Consider the following 26,414-nt stretch of genomic DNA (forward strand, 5'->3'; position numbering starts at 1 on the left):
AAATTGGATACTATTAATTTAGGCTTAAATAGAGACTGGGAGTGGCTAAGTCATTATGCAAGGTAGCCTGTTTCCTCTTGTTTTTTCCTACTCCCCCCCCCCCCCCCCGATGTTCTGGTTTAACTTGGATTTAAACTTGGAGAGTGGTCAGTTTAGATGAGCTATTACCAGCAGGAGAGTGAGTTTGTGTGTGTATGGGGGTGGGGGGGATGTGAGAAAACCTGGATTTGTGCAGGAAATAGCCCGACTTGATTATGTAAAGAGTTGTCACTTTGGATGGGCTAGCACCAGCAGGAGAGTGAATTTGTGTGGGGGGGTGGAGGGTGAGAAAACCTGGATTTGTGCTGGAAATGGCCCACCTGATGATCACTTTAGATAAGCTATTACCAGCAGGACAGTGGGGTGGGAGGAGGTATTGTTTCATATTCTCTGTGTATATATAAAGTCTGCTACAGTTTCCACGGTATGCATCTGATGAAGTGAGCTGTAGCTCACGAAAGCTCATGCTCAAATAAATTGGTTAGTCTCTAAGGTGCCACAAGTACTCCTTTTCTTTTTACCATGTATGTCAGTGATCTCGTGTGTGTGTATAAATGATGATCTAAAATAAATGGATTGGCGCATGATATGTGCGGAAGAGAACAACACATGGTCCCTAATCACATTGGGTAAAAAATCAGGGACCCACCTGCATTGAAATATATTAAACCAGGAGTGATTTTTAAAGAAACGCCCTGGAGTGGCTTGAGGCAATAGTTAATATTTTATTAAGCTAAGGACTCCTCCCCTCCACCCCCCGCCCAAACAGGGATGTTAGGCACATATGGGATGGAAAGGCAGAACTGATTATCAGTTTTTGTATGGGTTTTTTTTAGTGTTCTGCTTTGCATTGTTTTATTTGCCAAAAAGAAAATAAATTCATTAAATATTTGCAAATCTGCATTGCTGCAGACTTAAATACATACTTAACGAATCCCTGTAAGTGATTTACTTCAAACCCTCTTCAGTTCTTTCTCACTCCATCTGCTTGTTCGAGTACAAAAGTTCCTTGGGAAAAATCACTTATTACATCACTGAAAAATGCTGCAAAAATAGCTTTTCACTTGAGTTCCCATCTTTGGATTTAACTCACAGGGGATCAGATAGATTCAAATGTTTAATAACTTCTTATTTTCCTTTCTCTTTAAACACAGGATCTCTGGTCGTGGAAGCAGGGTCACGTGGTTCATTCTTGGCAGTCGGCAACCTGTGGAGCTTTTGCAGGTGCAAAGGATTATATGTTATACTGGGAAATGCTCAAGAAGAAAGGGAAAAATGTGCAAATCTATTAAGTATAGCAGAACAACATTCCTTTGTAATTCTAGTTTGTTTAGAGGAAAATGGATCCAGTTGTTATTTGGAAGAAGGAAAGTCCTTTACCGGGCGTGGGGAAAGAACACTGAAAAGGGTGTCTGCTTGAAAGACAACCAATTTGTTTTTGACAAATTTCTGTTATTTGAAAACCAGGGGCCTGTCAGTCAGGCTTCCAGATTATCTTGTTGTTGATTTGTAAAATCCTCCACGAGGAGAGGCTTTGCTTGGGTGCGGGTCTGTGCAGCTGTCTGCCCCAAGCTGTTCTCCAGGGGTTTAAGTGATTGCAGGGAGAAGCCATGATTCACCATTCATGTGACAGCTTTGACAGCAGCGCAGATTAAGGAGAGTCAGGAGAGCAGAGGATAGCACTGCAACAGCCTGGAGGCAGGACAAAACATCTGGGCAATCTCCAAATGCTAGCACAGGGAAAACGAATGGCAGAATACAATATCGCACTATTTATTACCAAACAAGCCAAAAGTTAATTGAATTCTTCAGTAGGCCTCTTGGCCTCGTTCAGCCTACTGTAGATGTTTAAAATAACTTTTAAAATGTCAATTAATTAATGACTCATCAATATATATGACAAGTTACAGAGAAGAAAAACAACAAACTGTCTTAATAGAAAAACCAGATTAGTCGTTAAGAGATGAACGGCCAGAGCATTTCCCAAAGGAAGTAAAATACAGTTTAAGATTCCAAATTGGTAACAGAATATATGGAAGGAATAAATCCTGTTTAAAAGCAATAATAGGGTTTCTGAAGCTGGAGATGAATAACAAATAAGTTTTGGCTTTGGTAATCTGCTGATTTACCAGAAAAGGGCCTTTTGATTGTCTTTAAATAATTAAAAAATAGGGATTTAAATATCTCTTATGTACCTAATTGGATATGAAGTTTCTGACCTCCAAGTATTATTATTGGTAATATTGCAATAGAGATCAAGTCACCAATCAAGCCTTCTGTTTGGTATTAGACACTGTACATATACATAGTAAGAGACAGTCCCTTCTCTGAATAGCTTACAGCTGAAATAGACCAGACAAAGACTGATTATCCCCATTTTACAGGTTGGGATCTGAGAACTGGTCCACACTCAGATTTTACACTGATTTAGCTAAATCAGTGCAAACCCTTGCATGGATGCAGTTATATTGACATAAAAGTGTTTATGTCCAAAACCAACTGTACTCGTATGAAAACTTTAAAATGAATCAATATAACTCAGGCCTGAAAATTTAGATCGACCCAGCTACATCGCTCAGGGGTGCGAAAAATTCACCACTCTCAGCACCATACTTAAGCTGACCTAACCTCTGATGTAGATGTAGCTAGGTTGACGGAAGAATTCTTGGCCTGGATCAGTGCTAGGGGTTGTGTTGATTTAATGAGATCTGTTTCTAAACTGCTATTGTTAAATCAGTGCAAAAACTGCATGTAGACAAACCCTGAGACACAGAGGAATCATGTGATTTGTCCAGGGACTTCTCCCAGGAAGTCTCTGGGAAAGGTAGGAATTGAACTCAGGTCTCCTCTGAGTCCCAGTCCAGTGCCTTAATCACAAAATCACCCTTCCTTGCCTTGTCCATTTGATTCTGCTCAGGGTGGTTGTGACTAGAATTGTTACCACCTACTGGCTTTTAGGTGACCTATGCTCACCCCCTAGTGAACACGTGAAAGAAAAAAACGTCCAAGGACCTGGTCCTGTGAAGTGTGCCCAGTTTCCCCTGGGACTCATTGACAAAGCCATAAATGTGAGTCCAGGACACTCAGCATTGCAGTGGTCAATCAGGACCTCACAGGTTTGCGTCTGACCGTCTGGACTGGCTCTGCAGAGGCACCCTGTTTTGAACTAACTTTTCATTTCCATCGAGTCCCGTCAGCATTCCGCATGTGGGTTTCAGTGCCATTGACCGCAGTGGAGCTATGCACAGTGCATAAAGTTAAGCACGTGCATTATTCTTTGCTGGGCTGGGGTCTAAAGTTTGTTGGATATGTTGTAGCAGATGGCAAACGTTCCTTCTTTTACACTCTGCCATTCCCTCTTTCCTCCTTCCTATTTTTTCCTCCCTTTTCTCCTTTTTCCTTCCCACCAACAATATTCACACATCCCCTTGTTTTAAGACCAGCTCCAAAACTCATTGAGATTAAGAGGAGTCTTTCCACTGACTTCACTAGCTTTTGGATTAGGCCCTTACTCTTTTACCTCCTCTCCCCATGACATGTAATAGGAGGGCATCATATGTTGATCTAATCAGACATTGCCTCCAATGTCCGCTCCTTTGCTACAACGAGTAGTTCCCTGTTTCTGAATCTGTAAATGTTTCTGCAGCTAAAACATATCAGAATAAACTGCCTGCTTAAATTTGTAAACTTAATCTATTTTATGAAGAGGTCAGGGGGGAGAAAACCCAAATCTAGCCACAGATGCAAACCCTCCATAAATAGAACTATGTGCATATATTGCACTAGAGTGATTGTAATTCACCACATTATAACCTCTGGAAAGGCAGAAAAAGGCTTTTATGCAAGTAACAACGAAGCTGTAATCATTGTGATGTTACCAATACCACAGTGATAGTGTTGAGACACAGAGAACATGTTGGACTCATACTTCCCTTGTGTTCTTTGCTCCACCACAAAATTTGACCAAACATTTTAGAGGTCGGGAGAACAGGCGTGGTGATAAAGCAAACAAGCTGAATACACAGTCCTTTTTTGGCTTCTAGTTCTAGACAAATTGTTGGCTGTTTTCTAGCTTGATCATAATTTACTGTTTGGTGGAGAGAAAACAGACAGCATCAGTATATTGAATTCCATCCAAAACACCTGTTCCATTAACGCCTGTGATATTGCAGCGACTAAAGTCAAAGATCTGTGAGAGACCTGACTGTCTTTCTTATTGTTTCTGCACATTTTTACACATATGCAATCAATGCACTTATCTATATAAACACAGTAACCATGAGCATAAATGTAAATGAGACATGGAGTTCTTTCTCTGCCAGCTGTTAATAATCTAATCCATAGGTGCCATGTCTTGATTTATGTAATTTCTTCTTCCTCTCTGGTCCCTTGGCCAGAGATGATGGTTAGAGCAGCTTGGGGGCTGCTCTAATTTGTGCCATCTGGCAAGGATCCCAACAGACCTTCTGTCAGGTGAAGAAAGCCAGAGTGCAACCTACTCAGGTCAAACCTCAAACTCCCCCCACCCCCAACACATATTCTATAATAAGAACGGCAGGGAATGTGGTGTAAGAGCCATCATAGGTGTCTATGCCTTCTAGAAACTAGCACATGCCAGGGAAGTCGCTGTTTGAATAGCACAGAGGGAGCAGAGTGGGATTCAGAGTCTGCCCCAGAATGTCAGGATGCAAAATCAACAGGATGGAAAATAATACTATAAGCTATTGTCATGGCACCTGGGCTACTGTTTCATTCTGGTAAGCTTGTCTTGCTGAAGATATAGCAGAAACAGAAGGGGAGGGGATGTAGAGATGGGTGATGGAAAATTATTAGAATTATAGGCTTCCATCTGAGAGAACCCGAAAATACAGAGATTCTTTTTTTTGGAGAGGAAATGAATGAGGGGGACACGATAGAGCGATATAAAATAATGAACAGTGCAGAGAGGGAGGATAGAGTACTAATGGTTAGACCTCAGTGCCCTAGGCCTGCCCGTCCAGTGTCCCATCTCTAGCTATGGCCATCTCTGATACTTCTGAGGAAGGAGACGGACCAACCTCCCCCCACCCCACCCCGACTACATTGGGGGCTCCTTCCTGGCCCCTGCAGGTGGCCAACTGAAACCCTGAACCATGAGCTTGTAGGAACATTAGATGTAAATTGGGAGTGAGCCCTGCCTGCTACCATCACAAGCATAGAACTGCAGTCATAAATTTGTCCAGCTCTCTCTTAAAATTAATTAAGTTGTTTGCCCTGCACCTCCTATGAGGAGGCTGTTCCAGAACCTCAGCCCTCTGATGGTTAGAAACCCTTTTTCTGATTTCCAGCCTGAATGTGTTCATGGCCAGTTTATATCCACTTGTTCTTCTGCCTCTGAAGGTCTGAGCCTTAGATACTATGTTAATGGGGCTCTAGAAGTACCTTAATAAAATAAATAAATCAGGGTTCCTATTTACCCTTTCCCATATCACAAGAACAAGAGAACGCTCAGTTAAATGGACGACCGACCAGTCTAAAACTGATCAAAAGAAATACCACAGAATTTAACCTGTGGCGCTCACTGCTGCAAGAGGCCAAGAGCTTGGTAGGACTGAAAAATTTGGACAATTAGGCTGTGTCGACGCTAGAAAGCTTAGTGTACCAATGCAGCTGCGCCTCTGTAAGGTCTCTCGTGTAGCCGCTGTATGCCGACGGGAGAGAGCTCTCCCATCGACATAATTAAACCACCCCCAACGAGCGGCGGGAGAACTCTTCTGCTGACAAGCACTGTGCACACTAGTGCTTATGCTGGCATAATTTATGTCGCTCAGGGAGGTGCAAGATTCACACCCTTGAGCGACACATGTTTTGCCACCGTAAGTGGTAGCATAGACGTAGCCTGGTATAGATAATGAGAATGTGCATAGTTACAATAGAGAAGGTAAAATTTTTCAAAATATAAACTACAAACTCTAAACCTCCTGTTCTAGGGCAGGTCTGATGGGGGTTAGGACGAAGATTCTCCTATGGGCAGATTATTCTATCGTAGTCCAGTAGCAGGTTTCTTGCAACCTGGGACCTATGTCCAAACGTTGTAACTGGTGGTATCTGGTAGTGACCACTGTCAGAGGGTGGGTGCTGGGCTAGCTGGGTCACTGACCTAATCCAATATGGCAGTTCCTGTCTGCAAAAGAGCCGGAATGTCACTTCAATGCAGCGGAAGAATTCTCTGATTAAATATGCCCTCTTTCTCCAGGCCATAAAAAAATATGTGGGGCTGCACATGAATGATTGATACAGTGTAGTGACACAGCCACCGACAGAGTGGAGGAGCGAGTCTTGTGAATCATGAAGCACTGACAAGGTCTTTTTACGTGTTAAGTGGAAGGTCGCTGTCCTCTCCTTTTTGATCTAATTAACTCTGACAAGATTACATGCTGGGTCTGAGAGCCTCCTTAACCAGAAAAGGCAGTGAGGAAATCTGATTTCAAGACCTTCCTTTTGCAGGTACTCAGATCTCCAAATCTAAACGGATTAAATCATTACAGATCAGACAGATTGTCCCTAGGTTCCTGTATTCTGTCCTGGTTTGATTCTCCCTTTAATAGGCCATATGGCTCTGCTTACCAGTACATGAGAGTCACCGGTCTGCAAAGAACTCTGGTAGCACTATACGGTGTCAATAAGGCATGCATTGAGTAGATTAAGAACTGGTTGACAGCTCTCAAAAAGTAGTTGTCAATGGGGAATTATCATTGAATGTAGATGTGTCCAGTGGGGTTCTGCACAGATAGGTGCTAGGCCCGATGCTATTCAGCATTTTCATCAATGATGTGGAAGTTGATATAAAACCACTGCTGCTCAAAAGCAGGTGACACAAAGATTGGCAGAGTTGTAAGTGAATCGGACAGGGCAGTCATGCAGAGTGATCTGGATCACTTGGCAAGCTGGGTCTATTAAGCCAAAATGCATTTAAAACAGCCAAATGCAAAGCTATCCATCCAGGAGCAAGGAATGCAGGCCACACGTACAGAAGGGAGTCTGTGTCCTGCAAAGAGGTGACTGTAAAAAGGATTTAGGAGCCATAGTGAATAAACAACTGAGCATGAGCTCCCTGTCAGATGCTGCAGTAAAAGGGGCTCATGCAACTTGTGGGTGTATAGACAGGGGATGAGTGAGTTGAAGCAGGGAGGTGATTTTTACCTTTATACATGGCATTAGTGAGAACAGTCCTAAACAGCGTGTACAGCTCTGGTGTTCACATTTCAGAAAGGGGGTTGAAAAATCAGAGAGGGGGCCAAATAGAGCCACCAAAGATGATTTAAGGGCTGGAGAAAATGCTGTACAGCAAGAGACTTAAAGAGCTCTGTCTGTTTAACTTACCCAAAAGAAGACTAAGGGCTTGTCTATACTTAAAGCAGTGCAGCAGGACAGTAGCCATAGCGCTGCCTACACTGGGAGTTAGGTCGGTATAGCTGCCTTGCTCAGAGGTGTGGATTTTCCAGACATAAGTTGGTAGTGAAGACCAGATCTTAGAAGTGACTTGATTCCCGTGTCCAAGTGTATTTACAGGGAGAAAATCCCAAGATCTAGCCTCTTCAAGCAAAGTAGTAGATTCTTCATCTCTTGATGTCTTCAAATCCAGACTGCCTGCCTTTTTAGAAGACATGCGTTAGTCAAGCACAAGTTACTGGGCTCACTACAGGGGTGACTGAGTGAAATCTTAATGGCCTGTGATATACAGGAGGTCAGAGTAGGTGACATAATGGTCCTTTGTGGTCTTAAGCCCTGTGAATCTATGAAAGGTCCATGCTGTACCTAAGCCCAGAGGAAGCATGTGCTTAACCCACAGGGCTGATCTGGGATTTAGGAATTAATTTCGCCAATAATGTCCTTAGAAGCACCTGGTGGTTACAGTGGTGTCACCTGCAGCTATGTGAAAAATGAAGAACTGGGTGCCTGGTTGGATCCTAGTTTGTTGAAGGGGCCAGCAGACTTTCTGGTGAACTTTGGGGACTTTTTCTCTTGATTCCAGAAGTCCTTTATGCTGGCCTCTCTCTCTCCAATGCAGGCCCAAGGATCTTCTCTGCACTCTACGTGCTGGTGTCTTGGGGCATAGTTTGCTCCCACTCTTGCCTCCAGGTATGTTGGAGGGTGAGAGGAGGGGAAGCATAAAACAAGTTGCCCTCTGTCCTATCCACAGGATGTGTTTTTGTGGAGTGCCTGCTAGAACCCGCAACACATGCATGCACTGTTCGGCAGCAGAAGGCCCTAGAGCTATTGCGGGTCCTACCTCTGCTTCCCTGATGCTGGGGCCTGAGACAGCACAGACTGTACTATGCAGTAATTTGCTCCGTCCGGCTTCCTCCCAGATCTGGTCTGCATGGGGAAGGAGGAATGGCAGTAAATCGCCAGTGGGAGACTAGCCTACGGGAGTTTCAAGGACTTTGGGGTTTCCTGCTTCCATGTTTGCTAAACAAAAGAAAATCACCTCCCTCTGTAGAAATTACAGAATCCTAGAAATCTGTCGGGCTGGAAGGGACCTCGAGAGGTCATCTCGTCCAGCCCCTTCCCTGAGACAGGGCCAAATGTACCTAGATCACCCCTGGCAGGTATTTACCTAAGATGTTCTTAAAAACCTCCAGTGATGGAGATTCCACAAAGTGCCGTGGAAACCTCCCTATTTCAGAGCTTAATCACCCTTATAGTTAGAAAGTTTTTCCTAATCTTTAACCTACATCTCCCTGGCTGCAGATTAAGCTGGTTACTTCTTGTCCTACCTTCAGTGGACCTGGAGAACAGTTGATCACCATCCTCTTCATAACAGCTCTTAACATATTGGAAGACTTATCAATTTCCTCCACAGTCTTCTTTTCTCAAGACTAAAAAAAAAACCCTGGGTATGTTTAACCTTTTTAACCATAATGCTTTTACTTAACCCAGGGGGTGTGAAAATATCACCCACTGTTTAGGAATATTTGCCATGGAGAAATGAATTGCAGAGAGGATTTCAAGCTTTGGGTTTGGTTTAGGCCAGTCATTCAACATTAGTGTGTGTACAGCATGTATGCAAATGATCCTAATGTACAACAGTTACTGTAACTCTACATGATACAGGAAGCAGAAATTTGTTCTCAGTGAGCATGTAAAGCATGTTCACAGTGTTAGATTTACTTATCACTGTGTTGGAAATATTAATGAGCAAGCAGCCTTCTCTTTGTGTTCAGTGTCGGTGTACATTCTCTGTAGGTGAATCTAGATGCTAATGAGCTAAGCAAAGACTCCAGCCCCTGTCTACACCGCAACTATAAATGAGTCAGTGGACCCAGTAACAGCATGGTTGTGCCTGATATGGTTACAAAGTGTTTAAAGGTGATGGTGCAGCCAGGATCTTACTGCAACCCAGGAGCTTTGGACAGTCCAGTTTCAATTGCGCTTCTTTGAAATGGTCAGGTCCTGTCTACACTACAACTTCCTTCCATTTATAAACCAGGTTAGGGGACAACCAGGTAGGAACCAAGTCCCCTGACACAGTTATAGTTGTAATGCAAATGGGACCATTACCTTATTAGCTATAGCCTGTCAATGAAACTGTTCTTGGAAAGTAATAAACCTTATGAGCTTACTCTAACAATTATCTTTGGCATTTTGGAATAAAGGCGGGGCAAATTGATTTTGTCACACCCATTGCCTTATATAAAACATGGCTCCCATCACGGCCAGCTATAAATTTTAGTTCTAGTCAAGCATATGCAAACTTGCATTTAATTTAGCTGTTCCGTTTCTGCATGTCGTGTTCACGAAGCACATTATTATTGGTGCTGTCATCATCCTAAATCAATTCTTAGATCTGTAAGAAATACTTCCTGGTGAGGGAAAAGGAAGAAATTGACATGCTAATGGCAAAAAAGCTGAAAAGATCCAAACAGACATTTGGGAAAATGGAGAACTACTCAGCCTAGATTAAACCACTGGATAAGAACGTTTGGAGACATTGTATCCGAGAGTAAATTGTACGCAAGCCAGGTGCTGTAGCAGCCTAGATTTATACCACTGCCAATGAGAAACTGTTAGGACTAAGAATGCTTTAAGAGACTGCCAGGCTCAGTTGAGAAAAATAATTTAACATTATGGAGACGTTGGTAATGACTCCATAGTCTGTCCTGAGATTTGCACTTCAAGCAGGACTAAAATCCCTGTGTTTCACAGTTTTACACTAATCCTGTTCTGTGGGTAAAGGAAAGACTTAAGTTTCCAGCCTTGTTAATTTGGAAGTGTTTATGAATATTATTTTAGCTACTTTAAAAGGACAGCATTGACATCAACACGAAAGGTTCTAACCAAATTGTTCTCTCAAGGCCAGTTAGTCATTTAGTCCAGAACTGGCTTAGAATGGAAAAGAAGTCTGACCTTAAGTTAATATGGAGCAAGAATGGGCTGGCACATAAGTCTAATTTGCTTAAGGTCTTCATATTGGATTCCTGAATGTAATCCCTTTTTCTGCTACTTACAGGGGCATAGCCCCCTCCAAAGCAAAACTGATCAACCAACCTACTGCGAGGAGAAGCTGATCACCTTGATCCACTTATTGCTTGAAGTTCCCTGATCAGTTTGAGAACCATGGGCTTGCCCGTACACATACCAGACAACAAATACCTAATAGTCACTGAATGTTGCTTTATGAGCCATATGAAGTTTCTCCCATGCAATTGATATAGAAAGCTACTCAAAGAGCCAGTTGGCCTTCTTTTTACATGAAGAATGATGTTGATATTGGAAAACTCAGAAGAAGAGAGAAAGAGAGAGCAGAGTTAAAACACCAGCCAGAGGATAAATTTACAATAGCTTACAGATGTAAAGAGGTCCCGTTCCACGGTGCCTGCCCCCCCCCCCCCCCCCGAGAAATAAGATCAGTAAGGTACCACAAGGACTCCTCATTGTTTTTGCTGATACAGACTAACATGGCTACCCCTCTGAGATCAGTTTCTCTCTATTCCATGCACTGGGTTTATACAAACCCCAGAGAATAAGATTGTTCTTTTCTTTTCCGTCCTTAATGTTGCACTGTTAATGAAAAGTAAATATTTATTTTGATGCATCTCTAGCTTTGAGCTCCTCCTTTTGAGTTCAGATATTGTGGCTGGGGAGAAAGAGTGAGAGATCAGAGTTAAATTTAGAGTGGGGCAATAAAGAGAATGGTTGGAGGGGTTGCTTAGCGGGATTGGAAGAGGCTCATACGCGAATGAGGGTAGTATAAGAACCTACAGAGAACAAAATAGAATAGACCCGGGATAGTGAAAGAGGCAGAGGCTGTACTCTCTGAATTAAAATTGTGTGTGTGTGTGTGTGTGTGTGTGTGAGAGAGAGAGAAGGGGTGGGGGAGGGCTGATAGGCCCTGTCTGTTCTTTAGGATCCAATTCTACAATTGCGTAGCTTTAGCATGATGTCGCTCCCTTGACTTCAGTGGAATTACTGCTGATTTACACCAGTGTAAGCGAGGTCAGAACTGGGATCTTAGTTTGCTAGAGGCTGGTTGTCTCTTTGGAGGGCAGAGCAAACCGGTTGCATTGTCCCTGCACAACCCTTGATGACTGATTATTACCAAAAAGAAAAGGAGGACTTGTGGCACCTTAGAGACTAACTAATTTATTTGAGCATAAGCTTTCGTGAGCTACAGCTCACTTCATCGGATGCATTTTTATCAAGGAAATCACAGCTGGGCCAGCCCTTCTGAGTGAAAGTAACGTGCTCTGAGAGTGGCGAGGACAGGGAAGAGGGAAAATGCATTGAAAGAAGAGGGTGCTTGTCACGATTGTGCTGGAGGGGAGAGGCAGGGGAGCCAGAAGAAGAAAACGCTCTGTAGTGGAAAAATATTTAACCTGGAAGGGAGGGGAGTTGGGAGAGCTTGGATGATGGATCACTTTGCAGAATCCCCCTAGCAACAAACAGATTGGGCTGTCAGATTTTGGGATACTCCATTTTGTTTCTTTCTGAAGTAGCATTTGGCTGTATTGTAAGAGAGCTTACAGGGGAACCTCAGAGTTATGAACGCTTGGGGAATGAGGGTTGTTTGTGCCTCTGAAATGTTCATAACTCTGAACCAGACGTTCTGGTTATTCTTTCGAAAGGTTACAGCTGAACACTGACTTAATAGAGCTTTGAAACTTCACTACGCAGAATAAAAATGCTGCTCTTCCTTTATTTTTTTCGTAGTTTACATTTAACACTGTCCTGTCCTGTATTTGCTTTTTATTTGAATATTTTGGTCTCCGCTGCTGCCTGGTTGTGTACTTCTGGTTCCAAATGAGGCGTGTGGTTGACTGATTGGTTCGTAACTCTGGTGTTCGTAACTCTGAGGTTCTACTGTATTATCAGTAGGGCTCATCCAACCACTGCAAGACACCTGCTTCCTTTAACAGCGTAACCATAATTCCAGATCCAATCTCCCTGAATATGGAGATTCCGATTGAGTGTCTTGTGGACATCATTAATGACCATATTTGCCTATTTATGGGGCGTAGCACCTTTTCATCCATGCTATTTTACCTAAGTCTGCGCAGCACCCAGCACAATTAAGTCCTTACCCATGGCTGGGGCTCTTAGGTGCCACTGTAAGACAAATCAATAATAATAATATATCTACCTATCTAGTATAGTTTCTCTGTCTGGTCAGAATTTCACTCTCAAAAGACAGGGAAAAATATGCTGTGCTTATTTCCTTTCTGTGTGCACGAGTGAGCAATTTAATTTGCTTTACAATATGTAGGTGTTTAAAATGGAAACTGGTTTCTTATCTTATCAGCTCTTTGGGTCAGGGACTGGCGCTGTACATATATATAGTAAGAGACTTGCACAAGGGAACCCAAGTGTCAGTTAGGGTTCCTGGGTGCTAGCATAATAGAGTAAAAATAACAATAATAATAAAAATAATACTAAATAATGATTTTTCTGTAGATGCAAAATAATAAACTCTATCTACAGACACTGCAAACATACCTAGATTTTGAACCGAGGACCATGCTGTAAGCATTAATAATTAAATGGTTTTGGCCCAGGCTGTGGGAATTGTCGATGGGGTGGCATACGTGTTCAGCAAACAATGTCTCACTTGTGTTTGGTATTTTAATATGCTCAGGTGGATTTGCAGCTGTAATCACCACACCTCTAGACGTAGCAAAGACAAGAATTATGCTGGCAAAGGTAAGAAACGGAAGAACGCTGAGCAAATGGACAGGTGCATGGGCTGCAGTGCCAAAACTTTGGCATGGTAGCAACAAAATGAAATGTAGCACTGCACCTATCACTAATGACTTCTGCTCTTGTACTTTAAGCCAGGAATTGATGTGAATGTGCGTTACATGGATGGATAAAAACAGTGTTGCTTTACTTTGTCCTGTAATTACTGTTCTTGTTCTTTCACCTCCCTCCTCATGTCTCCCAAAGGAACCGTCTAAGACGTCACTGTGCTTTGTGCTGGGTTGTCCTGGGGATACGCTGAAATCTAGACTGCCAGTGGTTAATGCAGAAGTCTTAATGACAAATTCTTTATAGGGTCAAACTCCCTAAATGAAAAATCCAGGCAGGAACTAATTCCTCTGTGAGGTTTTTAAAACAACAGGGGATTGTTTGCATTGTTCTCCATAGGCAGGCTTGACACCAGACTTTCTGTCCTAGAATTTCAAACCATTGCTGCAACTCTGCCAGTGATGGCAAAAGCAGGAGTGCTAATATCGGTGTGCCTCTGTCGTTTTAAGGAGCATGTCATCTCGCCTAGCCCCGAGCAGGTCTAGATTGTGGGACGGTTAAAATGCCAGCAGCTGGTACACACTGTTGGGATATATTGTTATCCTTTAGGAGCTGCAATGATGGAGTCAGAGTTATCCCATATGGGTCAGTTCTCTCCACCAGCCAAGTCCCTGAGTAGATTAATCAGCTATTTCTCACTGGCCATTTGCATCTCATCTGATGACTGGTGCTGCGTTATAGACACACACCACATTATGTAAAGAGTGTGCTCCGCATCTTTGTGTGCATGTGTGTTCGTACAAAGTACAGCCTCATTCAGCAGATGTATCACAGGGAGGGCGCATGGCCTGTTGGTTAGAGCATGTGACAAAGTCATAAGAGCTGGGTTTTGTTCAGAACTCTGCCCCTACGTTTGCATTTCCCCCTCTGTAAAGGAATGGCGGGACTCACTCGCCTCTTAGAGGTAAGTTGAGGTTCTCTGATGAAAGGTGCCAAACTGTGTCATTTTGTATTAAGCATTTTACGTTGGCTGAGCCATAGGTGTCATTTAATGACCTGTAACCGTACTGTTTGCCCTGCAGTGCCTTTCTCAGGTTTTCTGAATGATTGTCTCTGGTATATATTATTAAACTAAACTCCCAGGCAAGCGTCTTAAGAGCTTTGAAATGATGACGTGGCAACCATGCAAGTTAGCCAAAGTATTTGTGTTAAAGTCTGATTCATGTATTAGGTGCAGGAGAGGCAGTGGAGTCTACTCGATTGGGATTCCAGACACCTGGGTTCTATTCCCAGCCCTGCCACTGACATGCTATGTGGCCTTGGGACAGTTGTCTCACCTCTGTGCCTCAGTTTCTCCTTTGTCTGTGCTGTCTGTTTAGATTGTCTTTGGGGCAGGGATTCTCTCTCAGTATGTGTCCGTACAGTGCCGAGCACAGTGGGGCCATGATCTTGATGAGGGCCACCAGACAATACCATTGCTCTGTTTCGCAGTGTACATGGATAGGTAGCTTGATAAATAACTGAATCCAACTGGTGATGGATTGAATTACGGTCTCTCTGTTCTTGTGATACAGGCTGGTTCCAGCAATGCCAGTGGGAACGTATTCTCTGCCCTGCACAGTGTCTGGAGGTCACAAGGGCTACCTGGGTAAGGACTCTCTTGTGAGAAACTATCTATGAGATAGATAAGTGTGTGTGTGTGTGTGCGCTTAATGCGCTGTAAAAAAAAATATGAATTGGCTTGCCGTTCACAAGGCCAAGTAGCAGTCATTCAGGTACATGTGTGCACAGCACCTAACACAACGGAGCCTCTAGGAGCTACTGCATTACAAATATTAACCAATAATAATCGTTACCCCTTCCTGAGAGCCAGGCCAGCCTGGTGCAGGCACCTCCCTACAGCGCCAGCCAATCCTCCTTCTCCAGCTTTCCACAGTTACCCAGGAACTTTCCCTGTGTGTCACCTCTGCCCCTTTTTGCCCTCTTTCCCCAGCAGGAAGCATAGTGGGAGGAGGGGACACCAACACCATCCGTCCCTAGAGGTCAGACAAGAAGGTAGAGGAAGCTAAAAGCAAAGAAACTGAAGCAGGGATTTGCAGGTGTTTCCCTTCCTCTCCGTGGGGTGCTGCAATTCTGCATTTCAGTCACCGTGTGGCGCTGTGTAAGGCTGTAAATCAGCAACTCCCAGTCCATCCACACAGCATCACCCAGCAGGAAACAGGCTCAGAGCCCCAGATAAATGCTTAAATGTGCTGAAATACAGAGGGCAGGAAAACTGAGGGAAGCGGTTTTGAAATGTGTACCCTACAGCTTGTTCTTCCTTTCTCCTGCCTCGCTCAGGTTTCATAGAATGAGGACATCCCTGGTGGGCTAACCCTTCAGTCCTCTCTTGCCTCTCTCGGTGAATCGCTCAGGCGTCCCATCCATGAATAGGTTAAGCCTCACAGGACCCTGTCACTTAGGCAAATAGTATCAATCGGGAAATAGGTTATCAGAGAGGATGTGGGACTTGCCTGAGGTGACATAGGACATCCATGGCAGAGCATTTTCATTGGATAACATTAATTACATATGTAATGTGTGTGTAATTATGTGTATGGTAGCAGCATTTCCTGACTCTAACATGCATGATTAAATGTTATGCATCGAAGAATAACAAAACATGCACTTGGATTTCCCGAGTAAAAATCCATATTTTTTTTTTTTAAATCTGAATAGCAACAGAGCTCAAAGCATCAGTTTGATCAGCTCAGGAGCGTGCAGCCTTCTGCACAACTCTGTCTCCCGAAATAATTAGCCACCAAATAGGCAAGAATACCAGTTGCAACAATGTGGCAGCAGGACATGTTTAGCTCATAAGAATGCATCATGGTTTAGTATATAAGGCCCAAGGCAGAAGGCCTTGAGTTTCCACTCAGCTTTGGAAGGCACGTGTGTGATGCTGGGTGAGTCACCTAGCCTCCTTGGGCCTCACTTTACCCATCTGTAAGAATGGGAACAATGCTTCCTGGCCGTATGGTGGAGTTGTGAGGACGCATTCGTTAGTGTTTGTAAAGCGTTTTGAAATCCTTGGACAAAAGATGCCACAGGCTCGTAAATTAGTATTGATTTGCATGGATACCTGGTCAGTTCCTATTGGGCTGTGCTCTTTGTGTGGGAGAATCAGTGAGTCATTCAGTAGTGGCTAGCTGTAGCCTACACAGAATACAAGTCCTAAAATAATTATAGCTAATGTAGTCCATGTGCGAGAGGCCTGTGGTTTTGGAACCATAAATCCTAGATTCTGCCTGCACCCACTGGGTGTATGCGGTTCAGCTGGTAGTTGTGTTATTGTGCCTCTGGGATTGTTGTCATACATATAGGCTATGAGCTAATTAAGTCTGTAGTTACTGGAGTGACATGCGCAAAATCCACATGGAGCTTTAACTAGACATCGGGGACAAATGCAGGTCCGGTTGGTGCAGTAGGTGTTGCTGTTTTTTCCCCTTCCACAATAAGACTCATTATGCAAATCTCTAGCTTCATTTCTCAGGCCTTTCTAAATCAGCCTGTATGCCAGTGCTAGTCTTCGCTGCTTTAGGGTTTAGAAACCAACTCGATAGCCAGTGCTGCGCGCAACCCTGGATGTGTACTCTCCAGTCTAGTTACAGATAATTTTCCTTAACACCTGATCTCTGGTCACACAACAAGTAAAAGTTCAATATTCTTTTGACACATTTGGAAAATAATTCAAAACAAATTTCAGGAAGTTCCTGGACACTTATTCCAGGCAGCATTCCAGCCATTATGCCCACACCAGACTATTGGGTTTGTATTGTCTCAGAATGCATTGAGCTAGCACTTCAAGGTCCCCTGTCTGTGGGCTGGTTTCATGCACTCTGTATGCTTAGAGGACCATGGGATCTATTTTCAAAGGGACAAATAGCAGTTAAGCACCCAACTCCTATTCGATGTCTAAATCTCCTCCCCCCCCTTTTCTGTTGCACATAATTTGTGTTCTTTCAAGCCTGTTTCACAAGTGCCCATTTAAACATCCAGAAACCAAACTCTGTCTTCAGATTGTGCCATTGATGCAACAGAACCAAAGGGTAATCCAACCCTCCTGAACGCTCGCTGCCCACCCAATAGAAATCAAAATAATAAGCAATGCTGAGAACAGAAAAATGCAAAAGTGGCTAAACTGTGTCAGCTGCAAGGAGAAGGAAGAAAGCCTTGGGAAAAATAAATGCAGAGACTGCTGTGCCTGCTGCCAGTTATAAATGTATTAATCAAAACCAATAAAAGCGTCGAACTTTTTGGCTGGCAGCAATGTGAAATAATATATGGCTTCTCTACTAAATCTCAGATTTGAAGAGAAGGAATTCTGGGGCAGAGAGATGCATTGCCTCTTGCCACATTATTAAAACCAGAGTGCAGGGCTTACTTCCTGTTTGCACCTAGTAAATCCATGTGCTTCATGCCAACAAATTCACATCCTTTTCTGTCCAAAAGAGAGAGACAGAGAGAGAGAGGCCTGCATTAATGGATATTTCTCAATGGCTAGAATAAGGGTGAGATTAAAGGAACAATGTGCACGTATCCACAGTTATTTGCACTTGCAAATGGGAGTTTAGGTGACCAATTTCTGAGCTGCACACACTAGGGCAGACTTTTGTACATACGCCTTTCACTTTTCTGCCACCTTTTCTCCAAGGAGCTTGTCGCACTTTACAGCCATTGATGACGCCTTACAACCCAGCTAGGAGATTAGCAAGTGTTGTTTTCCCCATAGGAAGAGTGAAGTGGAAGGAGTCACCTGAGCTTGCATTCCTAGATGGTCGCACAGTAGGGGCCACAAGCCAGGGGTCATAGCTCCCTATTTTGACTGCCAAGTGAAGTTTCCCAATAGGTGCACGTGCACACACGCTATTGCACCCGTTGCAGTCTCCTTCCAGCGTTGGGCCCTAACCGCACTACTCTTCAATACTGGGATCCCAAATGTTTTAATAGAGAATAGACATCAGCCTTTAAGGATTCTCTGCTTTCAGAAATGCTAAAAGATCTAACCTGTAGTGCTGAGTAAAGGGACTTGTCCAGTGGGTTACTTTAAGCAGCGGCCTCTGGTATTTTCTATTGAAATGGGGATTTGTTTCATATTGCAAGAAGGATCCCTGTCCAAAATAGTGCCTCAAGGTTCTGCCGGACTTTAGGAGCCAAGCCTTTGGGAATAAATATGCCAGGGCTTGGAAAAACACTGGGGAAGAGTTGCATTCAAAATGGAAAATATGAGAATAATTGGAATTTGAACAATAGAAGCATTAGGTACTGTAAGCTGGGGGTGGCAGGCTGCATGGGATCAGAGAACACACCCAGAGCATATAGGCGTAAAGTACAGGTGGTGATGATTCGCTTTGGAAATCAGACAGGGTACTCCCAGTGATCCTAGGGACGCAGATTGTATTTGGCTAAGAGGGAGTTTGGATAGTTGAGAGGGAAGGAGTGGCAGGGCAGGGTGCCCTCTGCAGCTCCTGTGTCACGGCTCGGCTCCGCTCCACTCCCTCGCTCCTTTGCCCCTGTCCTGGTTATTGTAGGTGCAAGGTGCAGGTGGGCGGCTGTGGTCCTGGTACAGCAGAGAGAGAGAGACACAGACCCCTGTCTAGGACTCTGCTCTGCCGTGACTGCAGCCTTCCCTGCACCTTATGCCTGCAGGAGTTGGGTGTGTCTCTCGCTGCCCCCAGTCTCTGCCCCACTATCCAAACCTCTGCATAACCCAAACCCTCTCTTGTCTTCAAGGCTGGGGACTCGGCTAATGCAGAGGTTTGGATAATGGGGTTTTGGAAAATCATGAGCATCCCGAATCTGATTTCTGCTTTTGTGTTTTCTCCTAACCAGTTCAACACGCAGATGGGGAAAGTGCATCCGAATCAATTGCACCTGGATATCTTTGTAGTTAAAATGCTCAGCTTTGATCTAGACCCACTGATCTAGGCCCAATCTTTTGTTGTCATTATGTTACAATAGTGACTAGAGATGCCAACCAAGATAAGGGCCCTGCTGTACAAACCCGTAGTGAGAGACAGTCCCAGTCCCTGCCCGGAAGAGTTAGCAGTCTAAATAGACAAAGCATGAAAGAAAGTGAGCCTGATTTTCCCATTTGCAGAAGGGGAAGTGGGGCAGACAGGTTAGCTGAGTAACTGATGGGCCAGTCTGGGACAGGGCTGGGAAGAGAACCCAGATCTCCAGAGTCAGTGCGGTGTCGTAGCCAGATGACCAGCTGGTCTTCCTCCATGCAACGAAGGAAAAGCTGGTAGCTTGGTAAGCCAGGCCTGGGACTGCCACATGGTTAACGGCGGACATGTGAGAGCAGAAGGAGATCAGTAGGATGCTGAGGCCAGCATCATTGGTGGAACTGAGGGGGATGCAATAAGAGGAGGCCAGAGATGCAGCTTCCAGCCTTGCTTATTTAAGAGCTGAGGCTGTGATGGACTGTAATGTAAACGAATGTCTGCAGTGCTTCAGTCATAGGCTGGTGTAATTCCACAGGAGAAGGATGGTGTGTAGCTGGAGAACAATGCTGTACCACAGGATTTACCCTTTGAGTGCTCTGTCAGTATATGCCTCGTACAAATTACTCTGTTTCAAAGTTATAATTATGTTAATAGCCCCAATGGCTGTCTAGTGCAGCCATAAAATGTTTCCATCTGCCTGTATACTCCAGGCCCCAGAGCACAGATCATTATCACAAAAACCAAAGCAAGTGCAGTTGGAGGCTTACCAAGCACAGTGTCTGACTAGCAGTGAGGCTTAAGAGAGAACGGGTCCCTGAATTGCTCTGGGAATATGCACTGCTTTCAGATGATCTCACATGCCCCAGGACTAACAAACACAGTATTACACTGGTGTAAAAGCTACATAGTTGAAACTCTGACTCCGTTAGAGTAACGTTACTGAGCAGGCCAGGCCACAGAAGCCAGGGACAGCAGAATCTCTGTCTTTAATCCACCTCTGTGCACTTTTACATCATGCACTGTGAGATGGGCAAGATCACCCATTCTTTGTCCTTAAATGCTGAAGAGTGGGTTAAAGGTACATAGGCCTTAAACTGCCCAACATTTAAAATCTTACATACAGTGCAGCAAGGGCCCATGGCCCATGTGTACAGCGGTCAGGCCCGAGGTTCATAAACCCAATAATGGATGAAGTCCTTGATACTGAACTCCCATGAACTTCCAAGGGCTGCTCCCGTTACCGACGGGCTGTAGGAGCCGGCAGAACTACTTCGGCCATGTTGAACGTTACCGGGTCGTGTTCTGATTGGGCTTCCTGCTGCTGCTCTGCCTTGGTACAGTTTTTGAAATCAAATGCTGAAGGAGTGACACTGCTCAGTGTGTAGCAAAGTGATTTGCTAGCTGTGGTCAAGGCACCCCTTCCCACCTAGAGTTTACTGTGCTTTGGCTCTGCTGCTCCTAATAGACAGTGGGTAGTTTTGAACCATTCATGGTTTTGTTACTTTGCAGTGACTGTCGCTAGTTTATTGCTAGTTCTCCCAATCATTGTCTATGCCAGCCCACTGCTAGTTCTGCTGTTGGCTTCATTTCTGCTTTCACTGAGAGCAGCACAGATACTGTTGACTAGCCTGGATCTGGCATTTGATTGTTCTCTCCTCTTTCTATAAAAACTGAATTACAGGGTGGAAACTGCCTGAAATCTGATTATTTGTGTGGTTGAAGGAAGCAGAGAGAGAGGATGGTCCAGTGGTCAGGGTGCTAGCCTGGAAATCAGGTGACCTGGGTGCAATTGCCTGCCCTGTGTGAACTTTGGCAAGTCTTTTAGGCCCAGATTCTCAGTGGAAGTTAAGCACCTAAATAGTTTGAGGGTCTAGATCCTAGGCTGTGGGTGCCGCAGTGCAGACTAACGGGGATGTGAACTGTGGAGCACGAAGGGTTGTGCTGTGACTGCCCCCTGTGGCTGGCATGAACTAAAAGGTACCTAGTTCACATTAACTCGTCCTCTTTGTCGAACAGGACCGTGTTAACGTGAATGACGTACCTTGAAGCTTGTGCCAGCACTGTCCACGCGGGGCATTCTGCATTTCCCAAACCCTTCCACTGCATTTTAGCACAGTGTAGACGAGCCTGTAGTCTCACTTGGTCAGTTTCTCCGTTTGCAAAATGGGGATCCTATCTCACAGGGTTGTTGATGACTGTATTAAAGACTGTGAGGTGCTCAGATAAACAGTAATAGAGGCTATATAAGTACCTTAGATAGGAGGTAATTCTGCATGAAGGCACTCAATAATCAGCAAGATAAAGTTTGTGTATGTAGCCCTACTAAAAGGTTGTCTGTGGAGTGACTAAAAATGTAACATCTGCTCATTGCTAGTCCATGAAAACATAGGAAGCAGTTTTTCCTCTTCTCTTTCAGATTGTTTGCAGGTGTTGTCCCTCGAATGACAGCGATCAGTCTGGGAGGATTCATCTTTCTTGGGACATATGACAAAACTCGCAGCTTGCTGCTCTGACTTGGAATGGAGGTTCCTGTGAATCACAGCAAAGAGCCAAAGCTCTGCTGTTCTCCAGAAAGAATATACTCATAAAAGTACGAATGCTTGTTCTCAGGCTTCTTCATATGGCTGAGGAGCTGGTCAACAGCCTAAACTTGTATTTTCACAATAAAAAAAGGTCCTTAAATAATCTAATTTCCCTACCTTAAAATTTCCCAGCATGGAAAGCAGTGAAGTCATAGAGAGACTTGTGCCAAAAAAGTAACGTGTGGGGGTAAACAGCTAATTACAGCAGCTGCAAACAGCATTATCAGAACTCATGCAAGGAAAATGTTTTATAAACCAAAAGAACATGGTTTGAGCAGCAAAAATGGAATAAAATGAATTTTCACTATTTAGAGACACCTGATCCTCAGCATCGGGGCTGTTTTTAGTTCAGTGGAAGAGTTTACATAGCTGCAATCAGCAGGCGTCTAAAGACTGCAGAAAGTATTCTTAGTTGGGAGGCTTCTGGGAAAAAATAATGCCCATTTGTTTCCGATTTGAGCCATATTTTGAAAGTTTATCCCACCGTTTATACCTGCAAGTGCATAGCAAGCACTGTTACTTGGTAACCAGTTTGGGTTGTTGTTTTTTTTTAATTAGATTCAGATTTCTCCAGTAAAAGTACAATGCTGTATTATTTTACAGGTAGCCAGTCCAACAATGTTGCCTATGAAAAGAAATGCAGCTCTTGCCTTTTTTTTTTTCTTTCTTTGCCTCTCAAAAGCTGAGGTAGATCTGGATTTGTAGTAGTGAAGCACAGAACAGGAGAGGTCTGGCTGCAGAATGCAAGTGACAAATAGAAACAAACAGGTTCTTCTCCTTGATGAAATGGCAGATTGAGCATATAGTTCTGATGGGTGATGGTAGCATGTTCTCAGACTCTACTTAAATTCTTCCTTTAGCATAAAGATGCTTTAGTTAAAATCAGTTAGTGGAATATATGCAGGGCCAAAAAGGAAATATTAACTGCTTGGCAAAAAGCCACTATTTCTGTTGATAATTATAATGGAGCTGAAAGTCCAAGATTTTGAAAATTTAAATAAAAACCAAACAAAAAACCCTGCCAAATTTACAGCAGCCTCTTGGCTTAATATAGCTCTTTAGAGGTGTAACTAGGAACCTGAAACTACCGTTCAGTTGAATGAAGGCACTTCCACAATAAGGTTTTGTAGAAGCACTGAGCAGTGAGGCCTGGCATCCTAATAAAATATATGCAAATTTAATTAATAGAGCTAATACAGAGCCAAATTAAGCTATGCAGTAACACCAGCAGCTTGGTCTGTATCATAGAATATCAGGGTTGGAAGGGACCTCAGGAGGTCATCTAGTCCAACCCCCTGCACAAAGCAGGACCGATCCCCAACTAAATCATCCCAGCCAGGGCTTTGTCAAGCCTGACTTTAAAAACTTCTAAGGAAGGAGATTCCACCACCTCCCTAGGTAATAACGCATTCCAGTGTTTCACCACCCTCCTAGTGAAAAAGTTTTTCCTAATATCCAACCTAAACCTCCCCCACTGCAACTTGAGACCATTACTCCTTGTTCTGTCATCTGCTACCACTGAGAACAGTCTAGATCCATCCTCTTTGGAACCCCCTTTCAGGTAGTTGAAAGCAGCTATCAAATCCCCCCTCATTCTTCTCTTCTGCCGACTAAACAATCCCAGTTCCCTTAGCCTCTCCTCATAACTCATGTGTTCCAGTCCCCTAATCATTTGTTGCCCTCCGCTGGATGTTTTCCCATTTTTTCACATCCTTCTTGTAGTGTGGGGCCCAAAACTGGACACAGTACTCCACATGAGGCCTCACCAATGTCGAATAGAGGGGAACGATCACGTCCCTCGATCTGCTGGCAATGCCCCTACTTATACAGCCCAAAATGCCATTGGCCTTCTTGGTAACAAGGACACACTGTTGACTCATATCCAGCTTCTCGTCCACTGTAACCCCTAGGTCCTTTTCTGCAGAACTGCTGCTGAGCCATTCGGTTCCTAGTCTGTAGCGGTGCATTGGGTTCTTCCGTTCTAAGTGCAGGACGCTGTACTTGTCCTTGTTGAACCTCCTCAGCTTTCTTGCAGAGAAATCTCCCAAACCAGGGAGTCTGATTTTTATTTTTTGCTGCACTGATAACAGCAAAGACAAGTGGAAAAATTAAGGCAGGGTGTGAGGGTTTGATGTGGAGGATTTTGGTGTGTCCAACAGTTACACCTACACGAGCAAGAATGGTGGGAGTCCAGCACAAATTCTCCAGTCTTGGTGTATAATGTACACTTGTGTCTAATGCAACCAGCTCTGGGGAGGTAAGGCCGCAGCTGTGAAACTGCACAGCAACATTATATAAAGGTTTTAGACCAGGAAGAGAATACAGTGTCTGATTGAAACAACAGGACATTTTGGTAAGAAGAAGAAAACTGCCAATATTCCAGAGCTAACACTACTTCTGTAGAATCTCATTTAATTTTGTGTTAATTTTCAGGTTCTTCCTCCTGGAACCAATCCCTAGTCTCTTTTCCAGGGCACGTACTACAGAATAGTGTGTTTTCCCCCGAAGAAAACCCTGTCACTGTTAAGCAAATACATGGTGCTGGATCTTTAGTGACTGCTAGTTAACTGTGCGGGTTCAGAGAAACTGGCTGCCTTTATGCAGGATACTGAAATTTAGCACTTGCTCAGAGAACAGTAGGAAAACTTGCAGAGCAAAAGGGACAAATTCTTAAAAACTGGAATTTCTGCCCACGCTCATCCCTAGGGAGATCTTAGTCCCAAATTGGCTGGCTGATTGCGCTAGCTGCCATGATGCTGTAACAATACTCTAAGCCTCTTGTAGCCCAACCTGTGAGTGCAATCTAGTTAATGACATTACACAATGTACTTTTCTGCATTGTACTGTTGATCTCTTTTTTTTTGGATGGGGGGGAGGATTTAGAATTCATTCGGAAAAGCTAGCTACCAGCTCAAAGCTCTTTATGGGCCTGTGTTTTGTTTGCTTTTCAACAAGTAACAAGTAAGGTGGATATTGGAGGAGTTATCAGAACAGGACTCAGATTTCTCTTGGGTCTGTGTTTTGCGCTTTTGAAACATCAGTTCTGGAATCAGCCTTTTCTTATACATATTTTACTGCAAACAAAATGAAGAATGGAAGTCTAGACTTCTGTAATGACAATGGTCACACGTGCCTCTTTCATAGGCCCAGCCCAAGACGATGTTAAAATATACAGAGTGAGTATAACAGTAATTTAGAGTGAAATACATGACAAGGCTGTGGTGCCTATCCCAAAACCAAGCACTCAAAACCCAGGCAATTCCAAGTTAAGATTAACTATACAAGATATCCGAACAGGTTAAGGTCTGGCTACACAAAGATGCTTAACGCTGCTCTGTAGTGATGCCCTGTACTAACCGTAGTTACAATCCATGCACGAAGGAGTTCGAAAGTCTTTAAAAATCTGGACCACAATTTCTTCATATATTGTCCCTCCTGCTGTGTGCCTGTCTCTCGCACTGGATCCAATGGAAACTTGAAAGTGCTTTCACAATGGAGGAACCTCTCCACTGGCCGGCCGGTCTCTCTTCCTTCTCCCCACGGTTCTTGCTGTGGACCACAGTCTACGATGAAGGCCCATGAAAATCCATTGGTGCTGCTGCGTGCACCGAGACAGGTCCAGCTCTTTCCCCTGACATACCAGTGATCATGCTGCTGCAGCCCCTGGTTTCTGAGGGTCGATCTCAGGGTTTCTGATGCGACCCTGCGCTGAGTGGAAGAATTGATCGGGGCTGATATAGGGGCTACTTACTCTCCAGGTAAGCCGCAACGAAAGGTGGAGCATGCGGTATACGCCGTTTACCACGCAACAGACTTTCTAGGACAGCATCCCACCTAATGGCCCAACGCTTCTTTCAGTGACTGGCTGGCTCTGTACAGTGAGCCACCGGAATCAAAGTCAGTCCCCAAGGTACCAAACGGAGGCCATCTGTGGCTTGGGCACAGTTGGATATGGCAGCTATGAGGGAGGAGAGAGGAGGCCTTGGTAGAATTCTCTCTAGTAGAATACTATTCATCACACCCTGCCGAAGGAGAAACTTTCAGTGATGAATAACGGGGAAAGAGACCATTCAGCCTTAAAAGACAAAAAAGATCTTCAATGACAGCCTGTGCACAAGATATAATTGCGATTTAACTGTATGTAAAGTTTGAAAAGTTCATATCATTCAATAATTGAGGGCCAAAAAAAAGTTGTCTGACACTAGACACTAAATTCCTTAAAGACAACATTTTTATTTTATATTTTCAGAGAACACACTCGTTTCAAAGAGCTGTATTTTTGGAGAGGCTACACTTAAAAAAACCAAACCCAAATCACACACACCAAAGATTGAATACTTGCTTGAAATGGAAAATTAAGCTCATCCTTAACTCTGAAACTGAAGCCTCCATAATAGGTAGTGATAGTGTTACGAGTGGAACTAAGGAAGGTTGAAGGTGTTCAAAAATGTAGTCCATCTGGCTTTGGCTCCAATGGAGACGTGTAGGCAACTGATATTTTTTATATTGGAAATTTACTTCATATGAATTCTTCACTGTGTATCTCAGCTACAGTTCCCAACTTTACCATGCTAGGGTCATA

The 26,414-nt window shown here is 43.9% G+C and overlaps 1 protein-coding gene across 5 annotated transcripts in view; it reads left to right on the forward strand.

The window, feature by feature from the left end:
* SLC25A26 (solute carrier family 25 member 26) overlaps positions 1-21,935 on the forward strand; it is a 151,753-nt gene extending 129,818 nt beyond the window's left edge. For 3 of the 5 annotated variants that reach the window (XM_048859499.2, XM_048859501.2, XM_048859504.2), the window contains 4 exons: positions 1,194-1,263; positions 13,154-13,218; positions 14,838-14,911; positions 21,667-21,935. In XM_048859499.2, coding sequence (XP_048715456.1) covers positions 1,194-1,263; positions 13,154-13,218; positions 14,838-14,911; positions 21,667-21,763 — 306 coding nt within the window. In that variant the 3' untranslated portion in view covers positions 21,764-21,935. The remainder of the gene's footprint in view (positions 1-1,193; positions 1,264-13,153; positions 13,219-14,837; positions 14,912-21,666) is intronic. The other 2 variants (XM_048859503.2, XM_048859502.2) reach the window with 2 other exon arrangements.
* The last annotated feature ends 4,479 nt before the right edge of the window (positions 21,936-26,414 follow it).

Source organism: Caretta caretta, chromosome 7 (genome assembly GCF_965140235.1).
Source record: "Caretta caretta isolate rCarCar2 chromosome 7, rCarCar1.hap1, whole genome shotgun sequence".
Taxonomy (NCBI): domain Eukaryota; kingdom Metazoa; phylum Chordata; order Testudines; family Cheloniidae; genus Caretta; species Caretta caretta.